At 42.0% G+C, this 26,960-nt stretch overlaps 1 protein-coding gene across 1 annotated transcript; it reads left to right on the top strand.

Moving 5' to 3' along the window:
* The first annotated feature begins 659 nt into the window (after positions 1–659).
* Positions 660–25,017, top strand: LOC126484054 (DNA-directed RNA polymerase I subunit RPA12). The gene is made up of 3 exons (XM_050107403.1): positions 660–904; positions 16,511–16,739; positions 24,751–25,017. The coding sequence occupies exons 1-3, from the start codon at positions 790–792 to the stop codon at positions 24,773–24,775; spliced, it is 369 nt and encodes a 122-aa protein (XP_049963360.1). The 5' UTR covers positions 660–789; the 3' UTR covers positions 24,776–25,017.
* The last annotated feature ends 1,943 nt before the right edge of the window (positions 25,018–26,960 follow it).

Genomic DNA, 26,960 nt, shown 5'->3' with positions numbered 1-26,960 from the left:
ATTGCTCACGTGTCGGACTCAGTACCACATCTGCATATACTGTCAGGTCTACACTCTTTCTTGCACGTGACATGTCACTCCATCAGAACTTCTAAGCCAGGTGAGGTGGAATCACATTCTGAGCAAAATCCAAGCTCTGCTACGATAGGACTAACAGGGGATACTGAACACATGCAGAGAAGAGCAGCACGAATGGTCACAGGCATGTTTGACCCATGGAATTGTGTCATAGAGATGCTGAAAAAACTGAGCTGGCAGACTCATGAAGATAGACGTAAACTCTTCCGAGAACGACTTCGTACAGGATTTCGAGAACCAGCTTCGGATGATTATTCAAAGAATATACTACAACACCCTACTTATCGCTCACATAAGAATCGTGAGGACAATGTTAGATTAATTATAGCACAGAAGCATTCAAACAGTCATTCTTCTCACGCTTAGTATATGGATGGAACGGGAAGAAACCCTAATAACTGGTACACTCTGACATGCACTTCACAGTGGGTCGCAGTTTAGATGTAGTAATTTTTTGAATTTTTTTACTGTTCTAGCAGCTGCCATGACAGTGAGCTAGTAAGACGTTCCCACTTTCCAGTTGCAAAATTATGCCAGTTCGCTGGCACGTGTGGAGTTTCGGGTTTGCTTACGCATGTTTTCATTGCCCGTGGTACTCAAACTCGAAATGAGTGATGTCTTTGGAGTGAAACTATTGTGTGCATTGCACAATTGTAAACATACACAAGTGTGTGTTACGGTAGTTACTGGAACGCATAACCTATCAGAAGAATGAATTTCGTAGCAGAACCCGGATTTTGCTCAGAATGTGGTTCCATTTTACCTGACTTAGGAAGTTCTGGTGGAGTAACGTGTTACACGTGCAAAAAAGAGTATGGACCTGAAGGTAAAAATTTACATAGGCCTACTCCATATAGCAGAACTTTGTTAAGTTTAGCTTTTCGTTGTCATACGTTAAAAAAACTAATTATGGCGCGTTATAAAGGTGACACTTCTGTGTTAAGAACACGGAGATAACAGATAATATAGAAATTCAAAAGTATACATTAAAAGGACGTTACAAATGGGAAAACTCACTTCTGTATTATGAAGTTTAGAGCATGGACAGAAAATATAACAATTTAAACAGGCATATACTTTTTATATAAGAAGAATGCATAGACCATGGACCGGAAAAAATAACTATTTCAACAGACTAACGATGTATATATAAGAAGATGAGCTTTGGGGAGACATCAGAATTTTGTGTCAAGAAATGCAGTAACAGAGTAAAAGCAGTGATTTAATAAAATTTGTTTTAATTTTGTTCTTATTTCCTTCAGATTTTTAATTGTCTTGATCTCTGAAATTGACGTGTGTAGGATATTTTTGGGCTGTTATATACATTCATCATCAAGTAAAAATCAGTTTTCAACCCTTTTTTCTCTCCAGATCATACAATTTACTGAAGATATCCATACTTGAGATTTTTGATTTGATATTCTCGATAAAATAACATGAGTAATTTGTAATATATGGCTTTGGCATAACTAAAGTGAAATAAATGAACAATGCAAATACATCTTGAAATCTGTGGTTTTATTGAATCTTTCTGGCAGATTAAAACTGTGTGCCAGACTAACACTTAAACATGGGACCCTTGCTTTTTACAGGCAAGTGCTTTACCAATTGAGCTACCCAAGCATTCGTAACCTGACCTCACAGCTTTACTACCGCCAGTAACTTTCTTCTACTTTTTGACTGATGATGTGTGAATACAACACTAGAATTATCAATACTATATACAGGAACTGGTTTTACTAAAAAATTAAATCAGTAGAGTTGGAGTTGGTTGTCAATAAATTCTTCAGGCTTCTTTTAAACTGAAGTTTATTAGTAGCAGAACTTTTATGACTAGACATACTGGCAAGTTATTGAAAATGTGGGAAATACAGAAGCGTCCGATTCCACCCGCCTTCCCATGACGTCACAAATATGGCGGAAATGACCATACGCTACGACTCGAATATGGCACCTATGAGGTAATTACGTAAACATGACCACAAACACGCAAATACATTGAAAAACCAAAACACGCACACGTTTTACAAAAAACCTAATGAAACTAACACGACAGGCTTGGGAAATTGGGGTTTTTGGGTGGCGACAAAGTAAACAAATCTCCACACACATCCATACCAAACCACACAAAATGACGAAAAATATCGACAACACAAAACTCCCCAAAGTCCACTAAACAAAATATCCACTGGAATCGGACACTTCCCTTGACGTATATAGCTCAACAGCATCTCCTGATCTCACAAATTGAAATTGAACACTTCCCTTGACCTATGTAGCTCAACATCAGTTCCCGGTCCCACAGATAACACTTCCCTTGACCTATATAGCTCAAAAGCAGCTCCCGATACCGGAACACCTACAGCAACCACACATTGTAATCGAACACTTCCCTTGACCTATATAGGTCAACAGAAACTACCGATACCAAACCATAAAACCCAAAATTACAACCACTCCACAATCATCATTACCTCAAAAAACAACAAACCAACAAAATTGGAATCGAACACTTCCCTTGACCTGTTATCCTTACGACATCTACACATATAGCCGTCCCTGGTCTGAGACACTGGAACTTTAGTAAGCCTTATTTTTTCACGACACACTGAACACATCACGACTTCATCTAAAAATCCGAATAGTTGAAGAGACTTTATTAGAGACAATGCACTGTCCCCCATCATCGCCGACAACCAAAAACTGTCGACCTTGTCAGGCACATCCATACCTACCAAAGACATAAAAAAAGCAATTTGCCAAAATTCACACTTGACGAACCGAAAAAAAAATACAATAACGTTGACATAACAAAACCAAAATCGTTAACTCACTGAAAAATATTCCGCTGAAAGCACAGTCACTACCGATACCACACACGTGCAGTGCTACCATGCAAATGAACTCCACATGCCAGGTAACACGCTACCCATAAACACACCACCAAAGAGCACCACCGATCACATCAAAACGACACATACAAACACGCCACTCTCACAAACTAAATTCTACACCGTCGTGACGTCACACACAACAACAGCCTTACATCACGGGTCAGAGCCGACGGATGGGATCGGACGCTTCAGTTGACCCAAAATGTGTGTTCCTGAATGATAGTAAACTTTCTTTACCAACTTTTTGTAGATTATTCTCATTTCTAGTACTGATTCCTTTAACTGAACTATTTGGTTGAAACTTACATATTAAACTTATGACAAATTTCACTAAGGAATAGTTACAGAGGGAAGCAGTAAGTGCGTCATAGCAACAGATTTCTTGTTTTAATCAAGTTGTGTCATAAATTTCCATTCTCTACAATCTGATCTAGCACATACTCATTAATTATCCAGTTCATGTATTATTTTGTAGCACCATGTTTAAAAATCTTCTTTTCTTATCTGAGCTATTTATTTTTCATGTTTCATTTTCTCACACGGTTACATTCCAGACAGATACCTTCAGAAAATTCTTCATAATTCTCAAGTTTATTCTTCATTTGTATGGCCATATTGTACATAGTTGCTTCATAAATACCGATGGAGTTTAAATCAATTTGTGTACTTCCTTGCATTAACAAATTTATCTCCTACACAAATGCTTTCCGTTTTTCAAGTTCTGAGGTTATTGATATTCACCTAATAGCATCTTTTTCAAGACACAATCCATCCCATCCAGCTGATCTAAATTCTTTGCTACCACTGACACAATTATAATTTATCGTACCTTAATTTTTTTTCTCTCCACAGCTTTAATTCCTTTTCAGAATTCCTTCTTTATTTCCTTTACTGCTTGCTAAACGTACAGATTAAATAATATGAGAAGTAGGCCACAACAGTGTTTCATTCCCTTTTCAATTACTGCTTCCCTTTCATGTTCTTCAGCTCTCGCAACAGCAGTCTGTTTTCTGTACTGGTTGTAGATAGCCTTTTGCTCTATGTATTTTACCCCTGCAGCCATCAGAATTTCAAGGAGTGTATACCAGGCAGTTTAGTCAAACTCTCTCTAAATTTAGAAATGCATTAAAGATAGGTTGGCCTAATATATTTCATAGGGTTAGTATTGCCTCACGGGTTCCTGCATATTTTGGTAGCCCACCTGAACTGATCTTCCCAAAAGTTTGATTTCTTCTGCTCTTTCCACTCTTCTGTGTATACAGTGTGAAAGCTGCCTTGCCCCCCCCCCCCCTTTCCTCTGCCGCACACTTACACTGCTGCTGTCTGGAGCATGGCCAATAGTTCTCTTACAGCAGATGTCAGATGTTTCACCCTTACAGAACACCACGACTGACGACTTCTTCACCTCCGTGAAACTGGCAGATGAGCTGAAACAAAAAGGAACAAGTTTAGTTGGCACTCTTTGGAGATCACTCAAAGAGGTCCCTCCTGTGGGGCGAAGTGGAGACAATGCATTGTACCCAACACACTTACAAATCAGGCGACAATCTTCTCACAGCATATCAAGGGAAAAAGAAAAATATCATTTCTCTGAGTAACATGCATGCTGGATTTAAGCTGACTGAGGATACTGACAAGAAACTTCCAGAAACTGTGGAGTCTTATAATGAAACTAATGGTGGAGTCGATATTGTTGACCAAACGGCTAGACACAACAGCATCCAAGCTGGCATTCACTGATGGCCTATGCATGTCTTCTACAGTATTCTTGACCTTGCCATGATAAACGCTCACACAGTTTTTGAGTTACTTACCTCTAAGATATCTCACCAAGACTTTATATTCAGAGTAGCAGATGAGCTTGCTGCCCTCTAGAAACTGCGGAGAGGAGCCAATCTCCCCTTGCAGGAACTCGATACCAGTGCTGGCCAATATGGAAACAGGTGTTGTCAAATTCAGGTTTCTTGCAAACAACAAAAGGGGAATAAAAATCAAATGTAAGCTTTAAGTGCAGCAAATGTGTGTGCAAAAGCTGCGAAGCAAAAACTCTTGCCGAATGTCTAAACTGTGAGCCCATCCCAGCTTAGGCAGTTCAGACAAGTCTTTGTTCCTAAATATTTCCAAATATTTATAATTATAGACTGAAGTTATTTGCTCTTATGTTTTAGTTCCTCGGTTAAAATAAGCAAGAAAACACACACAGCTTTTCAGTCACCTGCTGCATTTTAGAATGTTTCACAAATACTCGGTACTTAATTTGTCTGTAAAAGTAAAAATATTTTTAGTACTCACATAAACAAAATATTATGATTCTGTTTCAACCTTTTTAAAAAGAAAAACATTATAACATTGTTTTAGTTACTTGCTTTAATGATGATTGATGAAAGTCTGTGGAATTTATTCTGGAAAATTTAAAATTAAAAAAAAGTTTGTTCCTGAAAATGTGTGTTTGACAGTATGCTATTCATTTTAGAGACCAAATTATTATTTGGTTTCACTTTGTAGTCCAACTAAACATATTGTCAACAAAGTGGCACCTAAAATACGACCCAAATACAAATAAAACAGTGGTTTCTTACCATGGGTCAAAAATGACCCACATGGTAATATTAGGGGTATGGCGAAGTCCGTTACTTCTAGTGTTAGTATCAGTCTTTAATTCCAAGAATCCACTTTCACAAATTAACTGTTTATCATCATGTTTTGGACATATACTGAGTGGTAACCTCTTTAAAAGTTCTGAACTGCATATAATATGCCTTTTCAACGTGTAGTAATGAAGAATTGGCTAAGAACCATTTGCTTATGTAATGAAAATTTTGTTAACGGCTCGTTCTAAAACCACATTTGATTTGCTATTTATTGCAATGTTTATATCATGTGCAGTTGACACCTTTGTTTCCTGTTGGAGAGAGACGACTTGACCTATTCTGCGGCACCTCCTGTTACATCATTATATTCTGATTTACTTAAAAAAGGATATTGTGATTTAGGCAGGGAACCACCTGTAACTTATTGTCTAATGAGTTAGGTAAATTGGTCCAGTACGTAAAATAGCCTTCTCAAGAGCGGAGCCCTTTAGAAATCCAAACTTTTATTCTGATGGGTCAACTGATGTTTGTGGAACCACCCGCCTGCTTTGGCCCATAACATAATTGTGTTGTGTTGTGTAATGTCACGGTGGCATGGTGTATTTGGAATGGTCTGTATTTTTAGAGGGTGTGTTGGAGTAAGTGGTGGTGCACTCTAATGTGGGATGGTTATCTTCATAAATTGTTTGTGAGCAGTGCTGGTGATTTGTTGGAATGCTTTAGTGTTGTTCATAAGATTAATATTGGAAGGGTTTGTTGTGGTTTCTTGGTAAGTTATTTTGTTATTGGCTGTCACAGGAAATTATTTGTTTTCTGGTTTAGAATTATAAGTGTGGTCTGTTGTTTGTGGTTGGGAATTTTTTACGATTTGGATACGACAAGGAAGTTCACAAGTAGATCACTACGTGCTGGGGTTGACCGAAGTGTCCGATCCCACCCGTCGGCTTTGGCACCTGACGTAAGGCTGTTGTGGCGTGTGATATCATGACTGTGCGGAATTTAGTTTGTGAGAGTGCTGTGTTTGTAGGTGTCGTTTTGATGTGATCGGTGGTGCTCTCTGGTGGTGTGTTTATGGGTAGCGTGTTACATGACATATATGGGGTTCATTTGCCTGGTAGCATTGCACGTGTGTGGTATCAGTAGTGACTGTGCTTTCACCAGAATATTTTTCAGTGAGTTAACGATTTTGGTTTTGTTATGTCGACGTTATTGTAGTTTTTTTCTGTTCGTCGTGTGTGAATTTTGGTAAATTGCTTTTTTTATGTCTTTGGTGGGTATGGATATGACTGACAAGGTCAACAGTTTTCGGTTGTCGGTGATGATGGGGGACAGTGCGTTGTCTCTAATAAAATTTCTTCAACTATTCAGATTTTTGGATGAAGTTGTGAAGTGTTCAGTGTGTCGTGAAGAAATGAGGCTTACTAAAGTTCCGGCGTCTCGGACCACGGACGGCTATATGCAGAGATGTTGTAAGGATAACAGGTCAAGGGAAGTGTTCGATGCCAATTTTGTTGGTTTGTTGTGTTTTTTGGGATAGTGGTGATTGTGGACGTGGTTGTAGTTTTGGGTTTTATGATTTGGGTATCGGTAGTTTCTGTTGACTTACATAGCTCAAGTGAAGTGTTAGATTCCAATGTGTGGTTGTGGTTGTGGATATTGGTGTCTCAGACCAGGGGCGGCTATATGTGGAGATGTAAGGATAACAGGTCAGGGGAAGTGTTAGATTCCAATTATGTTGATTTGTTGTTTTTTGAGGTAGTGATGATTGTGGACGTGGTTGAAGTTTTGGGTATTATGATTTGGTATTGGTATTTTCTGTTGACTTATATAGGTCAAGGGAAGTGTTCGACTCCAATGTGTGGTTGTGACTGTGGGTGGTCCAGTATCGGGAATTGCTATGTTGAGCTGTATAGGTCACGGGAAGTGTTAGATTCCAATTTTTTGGGATCGGGAGCTGCTGCTGAGCTAATTAGGTCAAGGGAAGTGTCCCAATTCCAGAGGATACTGTGTTTTGTGGAATTTGGGGAGTTTTGTGTTGTCAGTTTTCTTCGTCGTTTTGTGTGGTTTGGTATGATGGTGTATGTCTAAATTTGTTTTCTTTTACTTTGTCCCCACCCAAAAACCCCCAGTTTCCCACGGTTGTCCTGTAAGTTTCATTAGGTTTTTTGTGGAACACGTGTGTGTTGGTTTTTCAATGTATTTTCGTGTTCGTAGTCATGTTCACGTAATGACATCATAGGCGCCATATTAGAGTTGTAGTGTATGGTCGTTTCCGCCATATTTTTGACGTCATGGATCAAAGCAGATGGGTGGAATCGGATGCTTCAGGATTTCTGCGTGCTGCAATAGGTGATGACATGTTGACCATGACTAAATTCCTACAGTTGTTTGGTCTAATTGCCAAATATGTGCTCTCTCTCTCTCTCTCTCTCTCTCTCTCTCTCTCTGTGTGTGTGTGTGTGTGTGTGTGTGTGTGTGTGTGTGTGTGTGTTTTTTTTTTTTTTTTTTTTTTTTTAGGATTTTGTTTGTTTGATTTTTGCGTAAGTCTTCATTATTAAGTTTGTCATGTAATGTGCGACAACATGGTCGCCATATCTTATAAACTTGAGATATGTGTGTCTACCATCTTAATGACATCATGGGTAAAAGCTGACAGGTGTTACTGCAATCTTTGATAAACCGGTTTGTACAGTGTGAAGAGGAAAAGATTACAGTATACATAGAGCTAAGATGTCAACTGTGGTAAACTTTGAAGCTGTCTTCTAATCACTGTTGAGCAATACAGACTGCTATGTATGGTTCACAAATATGAAATCAAATTCTCCTCTGTTAAAGTTGTATAAATAATTCACCAACCTTTTGTCGCATGTTCCATGGACTCCTGCCCAGGCTCCAGCATATAACAAAAATTAAAATCTATTCTTATCTAGGGGAATTATTACCTTAGCTTTAGATCTTCAATAAACATTTTTGATGATATGAGCTTTTTACATTCAAACAAACAGGCCTAATCTAATAAACTGGACTCAAATCAAACCAGTCCATTAACAAAATGTTACAAATTATGATATAAGACTTATGAAAAAGACGAGAACAATATGTGAGTGTTGCTCTAAGGGACAGTGGTGCTTGTTGCATTACAGCCAGTGGCTCATCTTCAAAGATGTCACACATTCTCCCTTGTATCAGTGGTTCCATGAAAAGAGAGAAATGCAGCTTCTATAGAGTCATAAAAAATACATATTTTAATGTATGGTACAACTTCTAAAACAGCTTGTACATACATTGGGTCAATGATTTACAGGTTGTGTGAGTCACTAACAATTTCATGACACTACAATGACATAAGAAACATTCCAGCTTATTGAGGCAAAGAGGACATAATAAGATAGCCAAACATGGAATAGGAAGCCAGTAGTATAGGTTACTTGAGAATGAAATCACCAGTACATTCAAAGAACTAAATGACAATGGATAAGAGAGAAATGTAAATAAATTAGGAATTAGATGGTGATAGGAAAACTTTATTGCGTGCAACAAGAAAATTAAATATAATTTGGTGATGTAAAAATAAAGATGTAAAATATAGTTGGGAAATTTGAATAATATTGCAGAAAGCAGGAGTAAAATGAAGGTCTTTTCAGTGAAAGAATTGCCAGCAGCATGATAGAATAGGAGAATGAGGAGACTTATGTCAAAGGAATAGGTGAGCCAGTAATGCAGTTATAGTTTCAGGGCTGCAGTATAGTTTGAGGTCAAGCAAGTCCCTTCTACTTATGCAACTAACCCCTCCCATGTGTATGGAAAATGTTGAATAAAAAGTTATACAAAATCGAAGAAAGTGACATCTAAACTGTCAAATTGGTGAGCACTTGTCCTTCCCAGTCACAATTTTTCTATCAGGTGTTTTAATATTGACGTGGAGGACCCATAGAACAGGGCACCATCTCCTGTTCCCCCGTCCTCTTGGGTAAATCATTGCTGCCAAGAGAGAAGGACACGGACAACCATAGCTAATCAATGGTGCTCACAGAGACTTCTGTATTGTAGTGAAATCTAAATGGATACCAATTGAATTTTGAAGAATTGCAGCTTCTGACCCACGAGAGATACCATTCTCCATCTGCTTACAAGACTATTTTACTGTCACTGATGCACCTGCATTGAGGGTCTACCACACCTACAGGAAGGACAATCTTACTGGAGTCAGGGCTAAGAGTGAGGAGGCTGTTTTTTTTCAATGACAGATGCCATTACTCTCCTGTTCCATCTTGCCACGGCCCTATAAGCAGTTGCAGTGGAAATTCTCACACCAGTGTTTCTTCATATCTTCCACCTCATGATCCGTTGACTGCAGATATACTCACAGAGCTTTTTCAGGCACAGCCCCACTCATTTCTCCTCATGGGTCACTTAAGTGCACACAATGTGCTGTGGGGCACAGTCGCTATAAGGGACAGGCAAATGAAAACGAGACAGACAGACAATGTAATGAGCAAGATGTGGACGTTGCCTCAGGGGTCTAATTATCGAAGGCTTCGTCCGTTTCAAGTTTCTGTCTTTTGAACTCCAGTCAGATGACACACTTTACTGCAACCACAGGGTCATCTTCAGCCATTGACCATTGTTTTAGCTCCCCAACTCTTGCAAACTCATTTCAGTGGAAGATGGCCACAGATTTGTGTTTCAGTGACCACCTTCCAGTGCATTTGAACAATGATAAGAAAACCAGTGGCTGTATTTGAATCCAACATCATTTATTCTTTTTAAAACATGCTACCAGTTGCAGCACCGAATGTCATCATCTTAAGGTCCCTGCATATGGAAACACACATAACATGATAGGAGAGGATGAGAGCATGGAGAACATAAATCATAGTTTGAATGAAAAGGGATAAATGACATCACAAAATTACATAATAAAAATATGGTATTGTTATCAATACAAAACAAAATTTAGCATCTAATGTATATTGCAATTCTTTTTTGCACCAATGACATAATGGACTTGAGGGGAACCCACACGTACAATGAGTTACACCAGCAAAGCAATTGCAGTCACATGTATCCTTCACCAGAACACCTACAAATATATCAATAATAAGAAACGAAACAAACTAATGACGTAGTACCAAGTGGCCAGAGTGGACAAATGCAACACAGACCTAATGAACAAACATTCACTGGAAAATTCAGACAACCCAACATGCCAACATATATTTTAATACCCCAAAAACATGAACAATGTAAAACTTGGTCTAAAACCTGGTATAGAAATAGACATGTGCTCCACTGATATTACTCTACAGCAACCCAGTCATATTCCTGAGGTCTATGACTGAAGCTTAGCAAATGTGTTCTTGTGTGTGTAAAAGACCGTGGATGCATTATCTACAAAGAAACAATGAAACATATCAAAATTCCTAGTAATTATAAGAAATGTACCAGGCGTAAAACAGTGTTGTCAACACTAACAACAGTCACTGTCAATATGTACCCACAGGGTTAAGAGTAGCATACATAATATATGTTGACAACATCTCATGTTGCATTCCTCTATTTACCTGAACAGGCTATAAAGAATAACCTAGTAAAATTCAATCAGTATAACCAGTAGCCACATATGTGCAACTACACATACTGGACCATTAACTTAGAAATGCCCATCTGGAAACCCAGCAGAATAAAATCAAGAACATGTATGTATTAACACACAATAACGAGACAAAGAACTCTGAAGATTTCATAATAATGTGTCCCTGGATAATAACTTATGCAAATGTGACAAGCGTCAAGCGCATCCATATATACGCTAGACGCTTAATTCATATCTTGAAACTCTGCACACCTAAACTACACTTTAACAGTGGTACACCAGTATAACCAAACTGTGTGCCCAAAAGGCACTTCATGCAGAGAAAATCAACACTGAACCCACTCTCAGTTACTAATGAACTGCATACAACCATACATTCAAAACAAAAATAAATGTGGCAGTTGGAGGCATTCATTATATAGCGTTACATCAACCATAGCAAATTGATAACCGAACAATGCACAGACAAACACAAAGTAATGAAAGGGCAAACGAATTACATGCTCACACCCCTTAAAAACAGGAAGTGTTTGTTAATTATCCAGACCAAACAATCCACACAACCATTAAAAACAAAAACATTAAAAAAACTCTAAAACTAAATACACATTCCCATTGGGAATCCTTGGGTGATTTTTTGTGTGCCGTTCGTTACTGTGCAGATATTCAAATGTTTTGTCATGCTGTGTTTTTAGTATATATATATATATATATGTGTGTTTTCTATAACGTGCCATTCCCAGTGTGAATATTTATTTAGTTTTACAGTTTTTTAATGTTTAATGGTTGTGTGGACCATTTGGTCTGGATAATTATCAAACACTTCCTGTTTTTAAGGGAATGTAAGCATGTCATTTGTTTGCCCTTTCATTACTCTGTGTTTGTTTGTGCAGTGTTCGGTTATCACCTTGTTGTGATTGATGTAATGCTGTATAATGAATGACTTCAACTGCCACTTTTATTTTTGTTCTGAATGTATGGTTGTACCCAAGTTAGTAGTAATTGGGAGTGGGTTCAGTGTTTATTTTCTCTGCACAAAGCACCTTTAGGGCGCACAGTTTGCTTATGCGGATGTACTCCTACAACAGTTTTGGTGTGCAGAGTTTTAAGATATGAATTACATTTCTAGGACGTACATGGATGTGCTTGACATTTGTCATGTTCCCATTATTTTGGAATCTTCAGAGTTCTTTGTCTCATCAGTGGAGCTGTTGCCTATTCCATTCCCCAGTCAGGCAACTACCTCAGACAATGGCCTATTCCTTGACAGAACAAAGTGTGTCACTTGACAGTTGGAGCCAGGCATGCAGCTTTACAGAAAATCTTCATGACTTCAGGTCTGAGACATCACAGGCAAGGTGAGAAATAAAAGGACAAAGGAGGAACTTCTGGAAGGAATTTGCAACTTCAGTTAATGTGTCCACTTCCATTGCAGAAGTTTGGGAATCAGTAAGGTACACCTCCCTGTATTGCAGGAGTTCCCAGATTTGTCCTCTGATGGAGCATGTTGAGAGCCCCATTACTTTCATCGGACAGTTTGTTTTGAAGGTTAATAACATTTTCAAAAAAACAGGAAATCTTGTTTTATTCTATGATTACCCCAATTTTAAATCACAACTGATAAAACAGAAATCATTATGAAATTTAACAATGTTGTCAGTATTTTCAAAAGTCTTAGAAAATAATCAATGTGGTGTTAAGTTATTTGCAGGGCACTTATTCACTTCCTGCAAAACAGCAGGGTTCTGCACAACAACAGTTTGGGAAATGCTGCCTTGTGGCCTTGTTAAGACATTGAGTCTTAGTAGATGAGCCTAAAGGTGTGGCTCGGGTTTCAGCAGAACACTTCTTTACCCTCACTGTGTCATGCAGACAAACTCCAGATATTCTGTAGGACTCTGGGCATGAGGCAGCTCCATTTCTTCCCATGTAATGAGGTCTACAGTCATCCATTTTTCATATGGGGGAATCAAAATCATCTTGTCTGTAGCCAGAGGCACTACTCCAGGACCACATCAGATTTTTTATGCTATGCTCCGCTAGCTGACCCCAGAGTCAGTCGTGTTTCAATCAGATATGGTTTGCTAGACGGTCCCCACCACTTGGAAGAAGGGAGTATTAATTACATAATGGAAACCAAGCAAGACCCATAACAACCCTAACAGTTACTGGAGTGTAGCCCTTACCAGCTGTATGGGGTATGCTCTCAAGGTCACAGTCAACTGCTACCGTGTATGGCTCCTCTAATCATGAGATCTCCTGTGCCAATCCCAGAGCGGTTTCAGGTGCTACCATGCTGCCCTTGACAACTTGATTCTACTGCAGACAGTGGTACAAGACCCTTCTTAAGCTGAAACCATTTGGTCGGTGCGATTTTTGACCGTGGAAAAGCACATGACACCACTTTGGGTACAGTATCCTTTGCAACTTCATGAACAGGTGCTACATGAATGTCTGCTGCTTCATGAGAATTGGGTCCCCCAACGCAATGTACTCAGTGTCCACTGTTGGCAGGTGCTATCACTGGCATCTCATAGGCATTCAGGAACTCTGTTAAATGCTCTTTGTTTGTGGATGACTTCGTGATCTTCTACTGTTATTCCAATCTTACAGTGGTGAGGCAACTGTAGCTCACCATCAGAAGGCTGGAAACTTTGGTCAATAAACTGGGTTTGAGGTTCTCACCAGAGAACAATACTTGTATCAATTTTAACCCTGCTTATCAAAGTTTTAACCTGTCAGAACTCATGGTAGGGAACAATTGATTTCAGTCATATGGACAATGTACACCTTTTGAGCCTACTATCTGGCACAAAATGAACCTGGCTTCTGCACCAGACAGACCTGGGGGGGGGGGGGGGGGGGGCAAAAAAAAAAAAAAAATTTTGAAATGCCTCAGTGGAAAGGTGTGAGCAGCAGACAGGTCCTGCCTCTTATAGTTTCATAGAGCATTTTCAGATCACAATAAGATCATGGCAGCATGGTTTATGGAGTAACACTTACTACCTAACTCAAAATGTTAAGATGCTGTCCGCCATGAGGTCATTTGAATACCACCTGGAGCCTTTTGGACTAGCGTAGTTCATAGTCTGTGTGCAGAGGCTGGTGAACCACCACTCCGGTTTAGCAGCACCTCCTTCTGGCTCGATAGTCCCTGAAAATCTTAGCATTGTCATTGTTATTGTCATTAGCATTTACTGCTATCCACCCTCAGTTTGAGTAGCTGTTTTGGGACTGGCCCCATGCAACCAAGCCAATTGGGATATGTGCTACCAAATGCCTCAAAGACCTGATTATATTAGACATTTGAATATGCAGCCAGGGTTGGACCAAATCCCCACCTTGGTGTCTTCAGAGGCCCAAAGTGATTTTAAGCTTGATGCAGTATAAGAAAATGTGTACTCCAGATCATGGTTATGCAAACCTGTTTTCTTCAGTTTTAACTATGTGCTACAGTTTTATCGTTGTGTACACAAATGCCTCCCAGCAAAGGAATGCATTCCATTTGTCAGCTGTTTTCTGTGATAGGTTTTTCCAAATATGCCTTCTATAACACTTTACGAATTATGATGTAAGGTTGTATGGCATTGTGACAGCACTAGAGCGGATTCAGACACATCACAGTACAAAGTTTCTTGTCTGCCCTGAATCACTCAGTGCACTACAAGCGGTCATCACATGTACCCAGTAGACAGTTGATTTGGATCGTCCATGACGCCTTCACTGCAGGTCCAACACCAAGGCAAGATGGTGATCTTTCGCTGGGTATCTGGACATACAAGAATACGGGGAAGTGCCACATCTTACAAAGAAGCCAAAGATGCATGTAGAGGGACATTGATGTGTCATTCTCTTGCACACGGTCTTCTCATTGCTTGACAGAAGAATCGTGCGTCAGTGGGAAACCGAATGGTTGGAAGTGGTGAACAACAAACTATGGTCACTCAAATGAATCGTGCAGGCATGGCAGATTTAACGCCAACCGCACCAATGGATGGAAATGCTGCTTACCAGGCAGTGCATAGGACCTAGTCCCCGAACACACAGTTTTCTGCTCCGGCGGAAGGATCTACCATTTTGTGAAGTTTGTGCCGCTTTCAGTTCAGCATGTTTTGGCTGTGTATGTTTTATGTACTGACATAAGGAGCAACTCTCAGTTGGGCTGGAGATCTGCCCACATCCTCAACGACTCTGAAAACAATGTAATGCAAGTTTTGAAATTTTGTGGACTGTCAGGTCTCGTCTCTTAAAGTGCTGGAGAGGGAAGGTCAGTGTGCTCTAAATGGATAGCTTTCCCTGGCAGTTTGGTATTTTTATTACTCAATTTTGTGTGTCATACTTTAGTGCCTCATGATGGTGGTTTTTATAACTGATAGATGGACGTCCATATGTTATAAGCAACTCCACCCATGTAGTCAACCTGAGACCCCCAACCCACACTCCCAGGCGATTGGCACACTGACACTTCATAAGAGTGGTGATGACCATCCTGTTGAGTACCCACATGATCCTTCCTTTTTAATCTTCCCGGCCTAGTTCCCTTTCCTCCCCAAGGGAGGGACTATTAGTTCTAAACGTTAGGGTGCAGTTTTACTTTTTATATGTATTATTGGGGGTCTGTGCATTTAGCACCCCCCCCCCTCCCCCCAGAAGTAAGCACTGGCCAGAAATTCTGTCTCATAATTTATTAGTTTTCTCAACTGAAAGTTTCTTTGATAAAGTTGGGTTTTCTCACACATACCTTTCATGGGAACTGTCACTGGTAGAGCTCTCTCTCTCTCTTTCTCTCTCTCTCTCTCTCTCTCTCTCTCTCTCTCGTTGACCTTGGGCCATCTCCCCCCACCCCCTGCAATAGATGTCAACAGAGTGGATGATTAACTCCATGAATTTTTGGGCTTGCAGCTTGATGATGTCAAGATCTTCCCACAATATTTTAGCTCACAACCATTCAGCCATCTTAAAACAGATTCAGTGAAAATGAAAATGCACCTGAAGATAGCCGAATTGTTGTCAGTTGAAATATCATGTCAGGAAGTTGATGTCATCCAACTGCAAGCCCAAAACCTCACAGAATACTCTATACATCAAGAAAACTCCATAGACGATGGTCATGAATATAATGCCACTGTTTCCCCTACCACAGTTAACAAGAGGGTGAAAGTTCCCATTTTCTTTGTAGCTTTACCACAGCCAACGATTAATTCTTGTCACTAATATATTTCTTTTTACTTAATAATTCATTGTTATTTCTGTATTGTGTGATTACGAGAGCTTAGTAAATTTAACTTCGTTAATAGTGTACCACTCATGTCTTTTAGATTGTAGAATTTTCTAGGCATTCTTTCTTTCAGTTTTTGGTGCAATGGAAACATCATACATAGTACACTTCAATAATCTTGATGATTATGCAGCAGTAAAGGCTAAAAAGAAAGAACAAAAAATGCAAGATGATGAAGCAGCTGGTCCAGTTGTAGAGAGAAAGTGCCCAAAATGTAACAATGATAAAATGTCATATACCACTTTGCAGCTTCGGTCTGCGGATGAAGGGCAAACAATTTTTTTCACCTGCACAAAATGCAAGTGAGTATTACAGTTGTGCAGTGTGATGAATCAGTCTCTTTCATCCTACCAACTCTAGTATCAGTACTTTAACCTGCAAAGGCTAAGAGGTTTGTAAAGTGAGTGCACGTACATATATGCTTCCCAGGAGTGTGTTGTGTCTGTGCCGCCAGAGTGGCCGCGCGGTTATAGGTGCTACAGTCAGGAGCCGAGCGACCGCTACAGTCGCAGGTTCGAATCCTACCTCGGGCATGGATGTGTGTGATGTCCTTAGGTTAGTTAGGTTTAATTAGTTCTAAGTTCTAGGCGACTGATGACCTCAGAAGTTAAGTCGCATAGTGCTCAGAGCCATTTGTTGTGTCTGTTGCCATATTAACTTTATATTTAAGTTAAGGAAAGAATTTGATTTGTTTCCAGAATGAGATTTTCACTCTGCAGTGGAGTGTGCGCTGATATGAAACTTCCTGGCAGATTAAAACTGTGTGCCCGACCGAGACTCGAACTCGGGACCTTTGCCTTTCGCGGGCAAGTGCTCTACCAACTGAGCTACTGAAGCACGACTCACGCCCGGTACTCACAGCTTTACTTCTGCCAGTGCCTCATCTCCTACCTTCCAAACTTTACAGAAGCTCTCCTGCGAATCTTGCAGAACTAGCACTCCTGAAAGAAAGGATATTGCAGAGACATGGCTTAGCCACAGCCTGGGGGATGTTTCCAGAATGAGGTTTTCACTCTGCAGCGGAGTGTGCGCTGATATGAAACTTCCTGGCAGATTAAAACTGTGTGCCCGACCGAGACTCGAACTCGGGACCTTTGCCTTTCGCGGGCAAGTGCTCAACCAACTGAGATACCGTAGCACGACTCACGCCCGGTACTCACAGCTTTACTTCTGCCAGTACCTCGTCTCCTACCTTCCAAACTTTACAGAAGCTCTCCTGCGAACCTTGCAGAACTAGCACTCCTGAAAGAAAGGATATTGCGGAGACATGGCTTAGCCACAGCCTGGGGGATGTTTCCAGAATGAGATTTTCACTCTGCAGCGGAGTGTGCGCTGATATGAAGCTTCCTGGCAGATTAAAACTGTGTGCCCGACCGAGACTCGAACTCGGGACCTTTGCCTTTCGCAGGCAAGTGCTCTACCAACTGAGCTACCGAAGCACGACTCACGCCCGGTACTCACAGCTTTACTTCTGCCAGTACCTCGTCTCCTACCTTCCAAACTTTACAGAAGCTCTCCTGCGAACCTTGCAGAACTAGCACTCCTGAAAGAAAGGATATTGTGGAGACGTGGCTTAGCCACAGCCTGGGGGATGTTTCCAGAATGAGGTTTTCACTCTGCAGCGGAGTGTGCGCTGATATGAAACTTCCTGGCAGATTAAAACTGTGTGCCCGACCGAGACTCGAACTCGGGACCTTTGCCTTTCGCGGGCAAGTGCTCAACCAACTGAGCTACCGAAGCACGACTCACGCCCGGTACTCACAGCTTTACTTCTGCCAGTACCTCGTCTCCTACCTTCCAAACTTTACAGAAGCTCTCCTGCGAACCTTGCAGAACTAGCACTCCTGAAAGAAAGGATATTGCGAAGACATGGCTTAGCCACAGCCTGGGGGATGTTTCCAGAATGAGATTTTCACTCTGCAGCGGAGTGTGCGCTGATGTGAAACTTCTTGGCAGATTAAAACTGTGTGCCCGACCGAGACTCGAACTCGGGACCTTTGCCTTTCGCGGGCAAGTGCTCTACCAACTGAGCTACCGAAGCACGACTCACGCCCGGTACTCACAGCTTTACTTCTGCCAGTACCTCGTCTCCTACCTTCCAAACTTTACAGAAGCTCTCCTGCGAATCTTGCAGAACTAGCACTCCTGAAAGAAAGGATATTGCGGAGACATGGCTTAGCCACAGCCTGGGGGATGTTTCCAGAATGAGATTTTCACTCTGCAGCGGAGTGTGCGCTGATATGAAACTTCCTGGCAGATTAAACCTGTGTGCCCGACCGAGACTCGAACTCGGGACCTTTGCCTTTCGCGGGCAAGTGCTCTACCAACTGAGCTACCGCAGCACGACTCATGCCTGGTACTCACAGCTTTACTTCTGCCAGTACCTCGTCTCCTACCTTCCAAACTTTACAGAAGCTCTCCTGCGAACCTTGCAGAACTAGCACTCCTGAAAGAAAGGATATTGCGGAGACATGGCTTAGCCACAGCCTGGGGGATGTTTCCAGAATGAGATTTTCACTCTGCAGCGGAGTGTGCGCTGATATGAAACTTCCTGGCAGATTAACACTGTGTGCCCGACCGAGACTCGAACTCGGGACCTTTGCCTTTCGCGGGCAAGTGCTCTACCAACTGAGCTACCGAAGCACGACTCACGCCCGGTACTCACAGCTTTACTTCTGCCAGTACCTCGTCTCCTACCTTCCAAACTTTACAGAAGCTCTCCTGCGAACCTTGCAGAACTAGCACTCCTGAAAGAAAGGATATTGCGGAGACATGGCTTAGCCGCAGCCTGGGGGATGTTTCCAGAATGAGATTTTCACTCAGCAGCGGAGTGTGCACTGATATGAAGCTTCCTGGCAGATTAAAACTGTGTGCCCGACCGAGACTCGAGCTCGGGACCTTTGCCTTTCGCGGGCAAGTGCTCAACCAACTGAGCTACCGAAGCACGACTCACGCCCGGTACTCACAGCTTTACTTCTGCCAGTACCTCGTCTCCTACCTTCCAAACTTTACAGAAGCTCTCCTGCGAACCTTGCAGAACTAGCACTCCTGAAAGAAAGGATATTGCGGAGACGTGGCTTAGCCACAGCCTGGGGGATGTTTCCAGAATGAGATTTTCACTCTGCAGCGGAGTGTGCGCTGATATGAAACTTCCTGGCAGATTAAAACTGTGTGCCCGACCGAGACTCGAACTCGGGACCTTTGCCTTTCGCGGGCAAGTGCTCTACCAACTGAGCTACCGAAGCACGACTCACGCCCGGTACTCCCAGCTTTACTTCTGCCAGTACCTCGTCTCCTACCTTCCACACTTTACAGAAGCTCTCCTGCGAACCTTGCAGAACTAGCACTCCTGAAAGAAAGGATATTGCGGAGACATGGCTTAGCCACAGCCTGGGGGATGTTTCCAGAATGAGATTTTCACTCTGCAGCGGAGTGTGCGCTGATATGAAACTTCCTGGCAGATTAACACTGTGTGCCCGACCGAGACTCGTACTCGGGACCTTTGCCTTTCGCGGGCAAGTGCTCTACCAACTGAGCTACCGAAGCACGACTCACGCCCGGTACTCACAGCTTTACTTCTGCCAGTACCTCGTCTCCTACCTTCCAAACATTACACAAGCTCTCCTGCGAACCTTGCAGAACTAGCACTCCTGAAAGAAAGGATATTGCGGAGACATGGCTTAGCCGCAGCCTGGGGGATGTTTCCAGAATGAGATTTTCACTCAGCAGCGGAGTGTGCGCTGATATGAAGCTTCCTGGCAGATTAAAACTGTGTACCCGACCGAGACTCGAGCTCGGGACCTTTGCCTTTCGCGGGCAAGTGCTCTACCAACTGAGCTACCGAAGCACGACTCACGCCCGGTACTCACAGCTTTACTTCTGCCAGTACCTCGTCTCCTACCTTCCAAACTTTACAGAAGCTCTCCTGCGAACCTTGCAGAACTAGCACTCCTGAAAGAAAGGATAATGCGGAGACATGGCTTAGCCGCAGCCTGGGGGATGTTTCCAGAATGAGATTTTCACTCAGCAGCGGAGTGTGCGCTGATATGAAGCTTCCTGGCAGATTAAAACTGTGTGCCCGACCGAGACTCGAGCTCGGGACCTTTGCCTTTCGCGGGCAAGTGCTCTACCAACTGAGCTACCGAAGCACGACTCACGCCCGGTACTCCCAGCTTTACTTCTGCCAGTACCTCGTCTCCTACCTTCCACACTTTACAGAAGCTCTCCTGCGAACCTTGCAGAACTAGCACTCCTGAAAGAAAGGATATTGCGGAGACATGGCTTAGCCACAGCCTGGGGGATGTTTCCAGAATGAGATTTTCACTCTGCAGCGGAGTGTGCGCTGATATGAAACTTCCTGGCAGATTAACACTGTGTGCCCGACCGAGACTCGAACTCGGGACCTTTGCCTTTCGCGGGCAAGTGCTCTACCAACTGAGCTACCGAAGCACGACTCACGCCCGGTACTCACAGCTTTACTTCTGCCAGTACCTCGTCTCCTACCTTCCAAACATTACAGAAGCTCTCCTGCGAACCTTGCAGAACTAGCACTCCTGAAAGAAAGGATATTGCGGAGACATGGCTTAGCCGCAGCCTGGGGGATGTTTCCAGAATGAGATTTTCACTCAGCAGCGGAGTGTGCGCTGATATGAAGCTTCCTGGCAGATTAAAACTGTGTGCCCGACCGAGACTCGAGCTCGGGACCTTTGCCTTTCGCGGGCAAGTGCTCTACCAACTGAGCTACCGAAGCACGACTCACGCCCGGTACTCATAGCTTTACTTCTGCCAGTACCTCGTCTCCTACCTTCCAAACTTTACAGAAGCTCTCCTGCGAACCTTGCAGAACTAGTACTCCTGAAAGAAAGGATATTGCGGAGACGTGGCTTAGCCACAGCCTGGGGGATGTTTCCAGAATGAGATTTTCACTCTGCAGCGGAGTGTGCGCTGATATGAAACTTCCTGGCAGATTAACACTGTGTGCCCGACCGAGACTCGTACTCGGGACCTTTGCCTTTCGCGGGCAAGTGCTCTACCAACTGAGCTACCGAAGCACGACTCACACCCGGTACTCACAGCTTTACTTCTGCCAGTACCTCGTCTCCTACCTTCCAAACTTTACAGAAGCTCTCCTGCGAACCTTGCAGAACTAGCACTCCTGAAAGAAAGGATATTGCGGAGACATGGCTTAGCCACAGCCTGGGGGATGTTTCCAGAATGAGATTTTCACTCTGCAGCGGAGTGTGCGCTGATATGAAACTTCCTGGCAGATTAACACTGTGTGCCCGACCGAGACTCGTACTCGGGACCTTTGCCTTTCGTGGGCAAGTGCTCTACCAACTGAGCTACCGAAGCACGACTCACGCCCGGTACTCCCAGCTTTACTTCTGCCACTACCTCGTCTCCTACCTTCCACACTTTACAGAAGCTCTCCTGCGAACCTTGCAGAACTAGCACTCCTGAAAGAAAGGATATTGCGGAGACATGGCTTAGCCACAGCCTGGGGGATGTTTCCAGAATGAGATTTTCACTCTGCAGCGGAGTGTGCGCTGATATGAAACTTCCTGGCAGATTAACACTGTGTGCCCGACCGAGACTCGTACTCGGGACCTTTGCCTTTCGCGGGCAAGTGCTCTACCAACTGAGCTACCGAAGCACGACTCACGCCTGGTACTCACAGCTTTACTTCTGCCAGTACCTCGTCTCCTACCTTCCAAACTTTACAGAAGCTCTCCTGCGAATCTTGCAGAACTAGCACGCCTGAAAGAAAGGATATTGCGGAGACATGGCTTAGCCACAGCCTGGGGGATGTTTCCAGAATGAGATTTTCACTCTGCAGCGGAGTGTGTGCTGATATGAAACTTCCTGGCAGATTAAAACTGTGTGCCCAACCGAGACTCGAACTCGGGAACTTTGCCTTTCGCGGGCAAGTGCTCTACCAACTGAGCTACCGAAGCACGACTCACGCCCGGTACTCACAGCTTTACTTCTGCCAGTACCTCGTCTCCTACCTTCCAAACTTTACAGAAGCTCTCCTGCGAACCTTGCAGAACTAGCACTCCTGAAAGAAAGGATAATGCGGAGACATGGCTTAGCCACAGCCTGGGGGATGTTTCCAGAATGAGATTTTCACTCTGCAGCGGAGTGTGCGCTGATATGAAACTTCCTAGCAGATTAAAACTGTGTAGGAGACGAGGTACTGGCAGAAGTAAAGCTGTGAGTACCGGGCGTGAGTCGTGCTTCGGTAGCTCAGTTGGTAGAGCACTTGCCCGCGAAAGGCAAAGGTCCCGAGTTCGAGTCTCGGTCGGGCACACAGTTTTAATCTGCCAGGAAGTTTCATATCAGCGCACACTCCGCTGCAGAGTGAAAATCTCATTCTGGAAACATCCCCCAGGCTGTGGCTAAGCCATGTCTCCGCAATATCCTTTCTTTCAGGAGTGCTAGTTCTGCAAGGTTCGCAGGAGAGCTTCTGTAAAGTTTGGAAGGTTGGAGACGAGGTACTGGCAGAAGTAAAGCTGTGAGTACCGGGCGTGAGTCGTGCTTCGGTAGCTCAGTTGGTAGAGCACTTGCCCGCGAAAGGCAAAGGTCCCGAGTTCTAGTCTCGGTCGGGCACACAGTTTTAATCTGCCAGGTAGTTTCATATCAGCGCACACTCCGCTGCAGAGTGAAAATCTCATTCTGGAAACATCCCCCAGGCTGTGGCTAAGCCATGTCTCCGCAATATCCTTTCTTTCAGGAGTGCTAGTTCTGCAAGGTTCGCAGGAGAGCTTCTGTAAAGTTTGGAAGGTAGGAGACGAGGTACTGGCAGAAGTAAAGCTGTGAGTACCGGGCGTGAGTCGTGCTTCGGTAGCTCAGTTGGTAGAGCACTTGCCCGCGAAAGGCAAAGGTCCCGAGTTCGAGTCTCGGTCGGGCACACAGTTTTAATCTGCCAGGAAGTTTCATATCAGCGCACACTCCGCTGCAGAGTGAAAATCTCATTCTGGAAACATCCCCCAGGCTGTGGCTAAGCCATGTCTCCGCAATATCCTTTCTTTCAGGAGTGCTAGTTCTGCAAGGTTCGCAGGAGAGCTTCTGTAAAGTTTGGAAGGTAGGAGACAAGGTACTGGCAGAAGTAAAGCTGTGAGTACCGGGCGTGAGTCGTGCTTCGGTAGCTCAGTTGGTAGAGCACTTGCCCGCGAAAGGCAAAGGTCCCGAGTTCGAGTCTCGGTCGGGCACACAGTTTTAATCTGCCAGGAAGTTTCAATTTGATTTGTGTATATCAAATGTAAGTCAGAGTCCTAAAGAATGTAGCTGGATGTTGACTGTTCATGATCACTTCAGTTAGCTTCAAGGGAATCCAGCGGAATATATAAAACATGAGCTGAATATGAATCTATTTACCAGAATGTTTCAAAGCAGTGTGAACATACTATCAGCAATTTTAAGGAGCATACAATCAACTGTGTACATGAGCTGTCAGTGCTTGATATAAATGTAACATTAAAGGTGCTTGCTATTTTGGGTGTGTTGGGTTAAAATTAGCAATTATCTCAAAACTATATGGTTGGAAATCATACATTTTAATAGTTTTTAAAAATATCTGTAATTTGCCTAACATCTTAGACCAATTTTCTTGTGCAATATCAGTAGGTTACATATATTATAGGAAGGAAACATCTGCATTTGAGAAGCCAACAACTTTCAGAATGTGAATTTTGCTTAATATTATGTTGATGATTACTGAGTATAATTAGGGTTGATAATGAGCTCACATTGTAAAGATGTCACAGTTACACACACACACACACACACACACACACACACACACACAGAGAGAGAGAGAGAGAGAGAGAGAGAGAGAGAGAGAGAGAGAGAGAGTTAGCATTTTGCGCTCATGTGTGTTTCATATCTGTGGAAGTAAGGAATATGTCAAGCAACGTAACGTAGTACAGTAAGAGAAAATATTACAAGTACAAGATGCAAATAACATACAAAGATCCTCCCATGAATTTTCATTCACATGTTGAGTGAAAGTATCGCAGCTCAGTCTTGAACAAAAAGAAGAATAGTTGACTACTAAAAATGAACGGTTTTGGGTTTTATCAGTAAAACACAGTATTTGAGTCACTGCAGAAAAGTCTCGTGGGGAAACATTGGTAATAAGGAATATCTTTAGTAAAGAAAGCTTAACTTTATCAGTTGTAGTTGCTGTTGAATTTAGTGAATTACTGCACAGTGCCGGTTTAGAAATGTTTTATTGTTTTTTTATACATTGTCTTTTTATTTCTGCATACAATGTTGTAAAGTTGCTAATTTGAAATTTCACTTTTTTTTCAGATACAAAGAAACAGAAAATTCTTAGTCTCACAAATGTGTTATTACAGCAGACTCAACCTTTAACTGTGTGGAGCTGGAAGAAATTATTTTCTAAAAACGTTGCACAATAAAGTTTTGTGCTATTGTAACATTCCAGAACATTATAAAATAGTACCTGACTCAGTGTGTGAATTGCCAAAGACTGTTCACTCAATAAGCAATTATCTTATAAGTGTGGCATACTAATGCCGTTGTAGAAGTCTTATTAAAAATGGATGTGTTTCAGAATGAGAGAACCTGTTCCTGCATTTATTAATTTGCCTTTCAAAACTTTTTCCTTCACCATCTGAACAAAATTGGTAGAAAACAAAACAGTGTTGACATTCATTTAAAAAGCCAGGAATACAGCAATACTGGAGTTAAGAATCCTGTTTGCCCCTCACCTCAGGCATTACAAAGTTTGACTCTAGTTCAGATTGCATGCTAAATGAAAGGCTGCATGAGAAGTTCAGTGAACATAGAAGATGAGAGGCACATCCCAGCTATATCTAATACTATTAACATTAATGCTCAAACTAATGTGTTTGGAACCATAAATATTGTTTCCTACTTTGTTTATATATTATTCTGCAGACTCATGTACAGGAGCAACCATCAAAATTATTCCAAAAGCTTTTTTCTGTTGCCAGAACATTGCCATGTTGCCCACGTATAACCTTTCAATGCCATGGATGAGAAAACTTGTTGAAAGAAAATTTTACATGTGTTACAGTCACAGTAACTTTCCTTTCTAATGTGCTTGTCATCATGGCAGTACTGTCAAAATGACAAGTTCAGTCATTTTTTGTTCACTCTTGTGAGTCGTGTACCACGTGCTGTTGATTCATCATCATTTGAGTTTCAAATCTAATGTAAGTTAGCACCAATCACACTATTGTTATTTTTTGGTTTCATTAGTGTACAAGTACATACAAAGATGTGTTGCAATATTCAGAAGACACCTTTGATGTTTTAAAGTATACAAGTGGCCAAGTCAGAAACATCGTTTATCTAAGAGTTATTTGTGTTTACCCTATACAAAACAAAATTATTTGCTCTCAGCAGGATGTGACACAATTACCGAAAAAATTAATAGCAAGTAATTGACCTTTTAGTTATGCAGAATGTGGAAACAAGATTGTTCAAACAAACCAGGAGAGTTATTTGACAAGTAAATAAAAAAAAACAAAAGCAGAAAACTTACATAAGCACTGACTTTGAATTCAAGTAACTTCCATCCCACTGTCTGTTTAATTAACTGTATCGTACGAAAAACAAACATTAATGCACATATTTTAACTGTAGACTTTCAGATGTTCTTCTCATATTTAGTTTTGACACGCTTGCTCAAAAAAGAAAATAGATGCTATTGGGGTGCTAGCCAAAACACATGAATAGTTAACCCTTCTTATGTGTCAAACATTGAAAATGTGTTTAGACCACCCCCACCTCCACAGTCACATCTCAAAACAGGTTTTTATCGTTTCTGAAAATACTGACTACAGTATTTCTGCTGACATACAAAAATTCAGATGATCAAATTATAAAATAACACCTTATGTGGTTTGAGTGCAGCATAATTTTAGAGAAGTCTTCAGATATCACAAAATTAATACCTTGGTGAAAATCTTGTGTTACTTTCACTTCATATCATGTATTTCTTCTAAATGAAGTTTGCTTGATAGTAAAATATGTTAGCAATGCTACTATGCAGCTGTTTGTGACTGAATATCACACCAGAAAATTGTAGAGCCATTGAAATTCATGCTACTGAAGCTGTGGTAACTCACAGTATGAAAACATGAGATGCCACTTCCAGAACAAGTGTATTTAATTTCAATACTGTACAGCATGAAACTATGAGGGTCACTCCAAAAGAAATGCGAACTATTTTTGTAAAAAAACATTTTTCATTCTGCAGGTGTGAAAGTCTAATAGTGTGTAGATACATCCTTCCCACTTGTTTTCAAACTTAGTTCAACCTGTTCCCGTGAGTGGCGCCATCACAGCATGTCTTAAAGATGGATGCTACACTTGACATCCGCCAGAAGCAATGTGTTGTCATAGAGTTCGTGTGCTGTGAAAGCGAGACAGTGGGAAACATCCAGAAGAGGTTGAAAAAGGTGTATGGAGATGCTGCAGTCGATTGCGTTACAGTTAGTCGGTAGGCAAGGAGGTTACATGATGAAAGC

Source organism: Schistocerca serialis, chromosome 6 (assembly GCF_023864345.2).
Source record: "Schistocerca serialis cubense isolate TAMUIC-IGC-003099 chromosome 6, iqSchSeri2.2, whole genome shotgun sequence".
Classification (NCBI taxonomy): domain Eukaryota; kingdom Metazoa; phylum Arthropoda; class Insecta; order Orthoptera; family Acrididae; genus Schistocerca; species Schistocerca serialis.
Note: the sequence above shows the minus strand (reverse complement) of the source record. Positions and strands in the feature narration are given on the sequence as shown.

What these genes read in the sequence shown, in the direction of transcription:
- LOC126484054 (XM_050107403.1), top strand. Translation starts at nt 790, where the DNA reads ATGAATTTCGTAGCAGAACCCGGATTTTGCTCAGAATGTGGTTCCATT. An exon ending in AAAAGAGTATGGACCTGAAG is followed by an intron (nt 905 to 16,510) that starts GTAAAAATTTAC and finishes TCTTTCTTTCAG; the next exon opens with TTTTTGGTGCAATGGAAACA. An exon ending in TTCACCTGCACAAAATGCAA is followed by an intron (nt 16,740 to 24,750) that starts GTGAGTATTACA and finishes CTTTTTTTTCAG; the next exon opens with ATACAAAGAAACAGAAAATT.